Source organism: Anomaloglossus baeobatrachus, chromosome 7, assembly GCF_048569485.1.
Source record: "Anomaloglossus baeobatrachus isolate aAnoBae1 chromosome 7, aAnoBae1.hap1, whole genome shotgun sequence".
NCBI lineage: Eukaryota > Metazoa > Chordata > Amphibia > Anura > Aromobatidae > Anomaloglossus > Anomaloglossus baeobatrachus.
This window is the reverse complement of record NC_134359.1, coordinates 61,627,230-61,634,384: the sequence shown is the minus strand read 5'-3', so window position 1 is coordinate 61,634,384 and position 7,155 is coordinate 61,627,230. Positions and strand designations below refer to the sequence as shown.

Here is a 7,155-nt window from a genome sequence, read left to right as displayed (position 1 = left end):
CCACATGTGGTTCCCCTTATTTTGCTACTCAGCCAAGATAAGCAAATGGCTGGGGGCTGCACCTTGTAGCCATATGCTTTATCTGTGCTGGGTATCATATTATGGGGGGACCCTATTCCAATTATTTTATTTATTTTTATACCACGATAGATGCATGCAACGTCTGTGATTGGAAGCAGTCAGCTGCCACACTGTCACTCAGGGTGGGGGCGCCTCTGACTGCAACCGATAGCAGACGGTGTGTGGGGAAAGCAGTGCATATGCAATGAAGGTAAATGAGCGGGCTCTGGAAGTGAATGAACGGCCAGGAAGCAGTTGCAGCCACGCCGGAGCCTCGGTAAGTACAGCACGCTTGCGCCTATCCTTTCTACCACCGGTTTTATTAACCAGATTCTGGTTCCCATAGACTTATATGGTGACCGGCGTCCGGCTCGGAATCAGATTTTTTTTTTTTAAATCTGTTTAGGTCCACCGGTCCCGGATATCTGCGAGTCTTCCCATCACTACTGTTAATCCTTTTTTATCATGCGTCAAGATTGTACAGAATTTCCCATAAAGCCCATGAAATGAATTCCTCACGGATTCTCTTTACTTTAACAGGAAATCAACGTTCTTCAATGTGCTGACGAAGAGCCAGGCGGCTGCGGAAAACTTTCCGTTTTGCACAATTAATCCCAATGAGAGCAGGGTACCCATCCCAGATGAGAGATTCGATTTTCTATGTCTACATCACAAGCCGGCAAGGTAGGAAGTCCTCTTGTCAAGCGCGCGGGGATGGGATGATTGCAGGGGGGTGAGCTAGATCTCCGCAGGGTTTGCTTGTCTTGTATAGTACTAATATATTTACCACTTTTTGCATAAATTCAGGGAAACAAAAGCGTTACTGTGGCTTTGCTTGCTCCTGTAAAGGTAGCCATAAAACTCATCTGTCCCGATAAAGTTTTGTTGGAACTTTTATAGGAAGTTCTCGCCTTTTTCAGAACTCGTAGAAGTGATTGGAGATGGCCTCCAATTCACGGACACCACTCCTTTACAGCAGATTGAGGGAAGCCCTCTTCTCAGGATAGGTGCTGGTACCAAAGGAGGAACCCACACGTGACAAACATTTATGGCTTATCCTGTGGTCCTTATGATATGTCATAAATGTCTCAAATTGTCTATAGAGGCTGGGGAGACTCATGGTTATTGGGCCCCCCTAGCCTAAAATCTGTCACCTTGGAAAATGCTATTTACCTGTAGATATAGAGTTATTATGCATATAAAAAAACAGTTTATTGCTGCATGGCTTCTTTACTAAAAGTGCGGCTACTGGGAAAAAATGAACTTAATTCCTTCAAGTAGCTGCTGGCTTTCAGCCATAGGGGACAAAGTAGCCATAGTCACCGCTCAATACACAGTGAGTGACAGCTATATCATGCCCTAGCACTTTAATTGACAGCAGGCGCTGCACAGATAGGCTCCAGAGCGAGCTATCAATCAAAGTGCCAGGGCATGCTGTGACTAACAGTATAGTGAGTGGTTCTGTAAGTGGTAATTGTAGCCCATCCGTCCACCCAGCTCCATGACTGAAAGCCACCGCCACCCGGAAGAAATAAGATCATTTTCTCCCAGTAGCTGCTCTTTCTGCAACGCGTCTAGGCAACATTATGTGGTTATACTACCTGTAGCATGTGCTGGAAAGCTTGAATCTCAAAATATATAATTTTTTATAGTAGATTTTGTGCAGCAGATATTCTTTTGTGGTATTGCCTTATCTGACATTTTCAATTTTTTTTAATACTTTTTAATATTGGGAATTTCTTTGTCGCTCCATTGGGAGACCCAGACAATTGGGTGTATAGCTTCTGCCTCTGGAGGCCACACAAAGTATTACACATTAAAAAGTGTAACCCCTCCCCTCTGCCTATACACCCTCCCGTGGATCACGAGCTCCTCAGTTTTATGCTTTGTGTGGAAGGAGGCACACATCCACTCATGCATTCTCAGACTTAGTTATGTCGGTTGGAAGAAAAGAGGACCCCCACGGGGCCCCCGGCATGTTCCCTTCTCACCCCACTATGTCGGCGGTGTTGTTAAGGTTGAGGTACCCATTGCGGGTACAGAGGCTGGAGCCACATGCCGTCTCCTTCACCATCCTTTATGCGGCTCTGGGAGAAGTGGGATCCTGAGCGGTCTTCCATTTGCTGGGACCGTGCTCCATCCGCAGCCCCTGAGGGAACCTGCCGGACCGGAGCCTCTTCAAACCCAGGGACCGGGCCCTGCAACTTAAAGGTTCTCTGTGTCCCTGTAGGGGATCGTACAGAGAGCGCACCTTCTTCCCGGAAGCCGCGGTAGTTGTAAAACTGAGGAGGCCGGTGGACTTCCGCGCCGACCGTGCCTGCTTGTCGGGCGCGGCCTCAAATTTAGTCCCCGGCTTCACCGCGGCCTAGTCGCAAAAATCCCGCCCCCGGGCCTGCCTGTCAGGGGTAAGGGCGGGATTTCCGACATGATGTCAGATGTGAGGGCTGGAGCATCCTGCATGTCTTCCCCCCCCTCACTGACCACTGTGGGGACCCCAGATTCCCGCTCTTTGCTGGCGCCGCCCTCGGCCCCACTCCTCCCCTGAGAGCTCCGGCGGCCATTTTCTGGCATTCTGCCGGTGGATGCTTCTCAGTGAACACAGCTCAGCAGCTCCGGGGGATCCAAGACAGGGAATCTGGAGGACACACTCCGCTCGTTAGCGGTCTGTAAGCCACACCGGTCACCCGGTGCTGGCCCCCCTGGGGTGCCGGAATAGATACATATATATATATATATATATAATAGACATATATATATCTGTTCGGTCAGTCCGTATACCTTTTTCCCCATATACCCTCAGTGGTCACTCTCCTAGGAGACAACAGCATGTCGTCCACAAGGAGCAAAGCTACTAAGGCACAGTTTTTTTTCGCGGCCTGTACCTCTTGTGGGGCTATGTTGCCTGCGGGATCCACGTACCCTCACTGTGAGCAATGCTCGACTCCTGTCACGCTTGCTCAGCCGGAGCCTCGGGCACTGGTGGGCCCCTCGGCTCAGGTAGACCCCTCTGCTCCCCCTGAGCAGGCTGCAGGGACAGAGTCACCGGTGTTGGCCTCTTTCGCTGAGAAACTCTCTGTCTCTTTCTCAATCCATGGCACAGTCTATGGACAAAGGGTCTTCTAGGCTCCTTGAGGCATTGCAGTCCAGACCGGACCCTTCACAGGCCCCGGCTCCTGTTAGCTTGTCTCCTCCAGGCCCCTCTCGGTCCGCGCCGCAGCGCGCTCCCAGGTTGGCCCCTAGGTCTCAGGCTGAGGACTCCTGCCCGGACCGCAGTCCCAGACCGGCTAAGCGGTCTCGCTGGGACTCTTCCCCGTCTTTCTCACGCTGCTCGGAGCTTGAGGACTCTCAGGAAGACGAGGTGGATGTGGGAGCTCAGGGCTCTGACCCTGACTTCGCCCTTAACCTTGATACACCTGAGGGGGACGCCTTAGTAAATGATCTTATCTCATCCATCAACCAGGTGTTGGATCTCTCTCCCCCGCCTCCTCCCGTAGAGGAGTCGGCTTCTCAGCTGGAGAAACACCAGTTTCGGTTCCCCAAGCGTACGCGCAATACGTTTTTTGATCACTCTAACTTCAGGGATGCTGTCCAGAAGCCCAGAGCGGTCCCAGACAAGCGCTTTGCTAAACGGCATACTGACACGCGTTATCCCTTTCCATCTGAAGTCGTTAAGGGTTGGGCTCACTCTCCCAAGGTGGATCCTCCAGTCTCCAGATTGGCTGCTAGGTCCGTTGTGTCTGTTGCAGATGGCTCATCCCTGAAGGATGCCACTGACAGACAGATAGAGCTCTTGGTGAAGTCCATCTATGAGGCCACGGGCGCGTCTTTCGCCCCGGCCTTTGCCGCCGTGTGGGCTCTCCAAGCGATCTCGGCTTGTCTGGCTGAGATTAATGCTGTCACACGGAATTCTGCTCCGCATGTTTCGTCTTTGACCTCCCAGGCATCTGCCTTTTCGTCCTACACCATGAACGCCGTCCTGGACTCCACTAGCCGTACGGCTGTAGCATCTGCTAACTCCGTGGCAGTCCGCAGGGCCATGTGGCTGCGCGAATGGAAAGCAGACTCGGCTTCCAAAAGGTTCTTAACTGGTCTGCCCTTTTCTGGCGACCGTTTATTTGGCGAACGATTGGATGAGATTATTAAGGAATCCAAGGGAAAGGAATCCTCCTTACCCCAGTCCAAACCTAAGAAACCTCAGCAACGAAAAATACAATCGAGGTTTCGGTCCTTTCGTCCCTCCGCCAAGCCCCAATCCTCCTCGTCCAACAGGCCGGAGAAAGGCCAGAGGAACTCCTATGCGTGGCGGCCCAAGTCACGCCCCCAAAAGGCCGCAGGAGGCACTGCCTCCAAGACGGCCTCCTCATGACTCTCGGCCTCCCCTAGCCGCATCCTCGGTCGGTGGCAGGCTCTCCCGCTTTGGAGACGCCTGGTGGCCACATGTTCAAGACCGATGGGTGAGAGACATTCTGTCTCAGGGTTACAGGATAGAGTTCAGCTCTCGTCCTGCGGCTCGTTTCTTCAGAACCTCCCCGCCCCCCGCTCAGGCCGACGCACTTTTTCAGGCAGTGGACGCTCTAAAGACAGAAGGAGTTGTGATCTCCGTTCCCCTTCAGGAACGTGGTCGCGGCTTTTACTCCAACTTGTTCGTAGTGCCAAAAAAGGACGGGTCATTCCGTCCCGTTCTGGACCTCAAGCTACTCAACAGACATGTGCGAACCAGACGGTTTCGGATGGAATCTCTCCGCTCGGTCATCGCCTCGTTGTCACAAGGAGACTTCCTAGCATCGATCGGCATCAAGGATGCTTATCTCCATGTGCCGATTGCACCCGAACATCAACGTTTCCTGCGTTTCGCCATCGGGGACGAACACCTTCAGTTCGTGGCATTGCCTTTCGGCCTGGCGACAGCCCCACGGGTTTTCACCAAGGTCATGGCATCCGTCGTGGCGGTCCTGCACTCTCAGGGCCACTCGGTGATCCCCTACTTAGACGATCTCCTAGTCAGGGCCCCTTCTCGGGTGGCGTGTCAACAAAGCCTTACCGTCACTCTGGCGACTCTCCAGCAGTTCGGGTGGATCATCAACTTCCCGAAATCCAAGTTGACACCAACCCAATTACTGACTTACCTCGGGATGGAGTTTCACACACAGCCAGCGTTAGTCAAGCTACCGCGGGACAAACAGCTTTCTCTGCAGGCAGGGGTGCAATCACTTCTTCGGAGTCAGTCACACCCCTTAAGGCGCCTCATGCACTTCCTGGGGAAGATGGTGGCAGCTATGGAGGCAGTGCCGTTCGCGCAATTTCATCTACGGCCACTCCAATGGGATATTCTCCGCAAATGGGACAAGAGTGCGGCTTCCCTCGACAAGAACGTCTCTCTTTCCCTTGCGACCAAAACATCACTTCAGTGGTGGCTCCTACCCACATCTCTGTCGGGGGGAAAATCATTCCTACCCCCAACCTGGGCTGTGGTCACCACGGACGCGAGCCTGTCAGGTTGGGGAGCGGTTTTTCTCCACCACAGGGCTCAAGGAACCTGGACTCCGATAGAATCGTCACTTCAGTTCAATATTCTGGAGATAAGGGCAGTATATCTAGCCCTATTGGCTTTCCATCGTTGGCTGGAGGGCAGGCAGATCCGTATCCAGTCGGACAACGCCACTGCCGTCGCCTACATCAACCACCAAGGCGGCACTCGCAGTCGTCAAGCCTTCCAGGAAGTCCGGCGGATTCTGCAGTGGGTGGAAGACACAGGCTCCACCATCTCCGCAGTTCACATCCCGGGCGTAGAAAACTGGGAAGCAGATTTTCTCAGTCGTCAGGGCATGGACGCGGGGGAATGGTCTCTGCACCCAGATGTGTTTCGAGAGATCTGTCGCCGCTGGGGAACGCCGGACGTCGATCTCATGGCGTCACGGCACAACAACAAGGTCCCGGCCTTCATGGCACGGTCTCAGGATCACAGAGCTCTGGCGGCGGACGCGTTAGTCCAGGATTGGTCGCAGTTCCGACTGCCGTATGTGTTTCCCCCTCTGGCGATGCTGCCCAGAGTACTACGCAAGATCAGGTCCGACTGCCGTCGCGCCATTCTCGTCGCTCCAGACTGGCCGAGGCGGTCGTGGTATCCGGATCTGTGGCATCTCACGGTGGGTCAACCGTGGGCACTTCCAGACCGCTCAGACTTGCTTTCACAAGGCCCGTTTTTCCATCTGAATTCTGTGGCCCTCAACCTGACTGTGTGGCCATTGAGTCCTGGCTCCTAGCGTCTTCAGGGTTATCTCAGGATGTCATTGCTACCATGAGACAGGCCAGGAAGCCAACGTCCGCCAAGATCTATTACAGGTCTTGGCAAATCTTCCTGTCCTGGTGCACTGATAACGGTTTTCCTCCATGGCCGTTTGCCTTACCCACTTTTCTTTCATTCCTTCAATCTGGAATGGACAAGGAGGTTGTCCCTCGGCTCTATCAAGGGCCAAGTATCGGCGCTCTCCGTGTTTTTTCAAAAGCGTCTAGCCAGGCTTCCGCAGGTCCGCACGTTCCTGCAGGGGGTCTGCCACATGGTCCCACCTTACAAACGTCCGTTGGAACCCTGGGATCTTAACAGGGTTCTGACGGCTCTTCAAAAGCCGCCTTTTGAGCCGCTGCGGGATGTCTCTCTCTCCCGTCTTTCTCAGAAGGTGGCCTTCCTGGTGGCAGTCACGTCACTTCGGAGAGTGTCTGAGCTTGCAGCGCTGTCATGCAAAGCTCCCTTCCTGGTTTTCCACCAGGATAAGGTGGTTCTGCGTCCTGTCCCAGAATTTCTCCCTAAGGTGGTATCCCCTTTTCATCTAAATCAGGATATCTCCTTGCCTTCCTTTTGCCCTAATCCAATTCACCAGTGTGAAAAGGATTTGCACTCTTTGGATCTAGTGAGAGCACTCCGGTTCTACGTGTCTCGCACGGTGCCCCTGCGCCGTTCAGATGCGCTCTTTGTCCTTGTCGCTGGCCAGCGTAAGGGCTCTCAGGCCTCCAAGTCAACCTTGGCTAGGTGGATCAAGGAACCGATCCTCGAGGCCTACCGTTCTTCTGGGCTTCCGCTCCCTTCAGGGCTGAAAG

General features: G+C 53.5%; 1 protein-coding gene across 2 annotated transcripts in view; it reads left to right on the top strand.

Annotated features, from left to right (window-relative positions):
• OLA1 (Obg like ATPase 1) overlaps window positions 1-7,155 on the top strand; it is a 273,951-nt gene that overhangs the window by 20,338 nt on the left and 246,458 nt on the right. For both annotated transcript variants that reach the window (XM_075318875.1, XM_075318874.1), the window contains one exon: window positions 601-744. In XM_075318875.1, coding sequence (XP_075174990.1) covers window positions 601-744 — 144 coding nt within the window. The remainder of the gene's footprint in view (window positions 1-600; window positions 745-7,155) is intronic.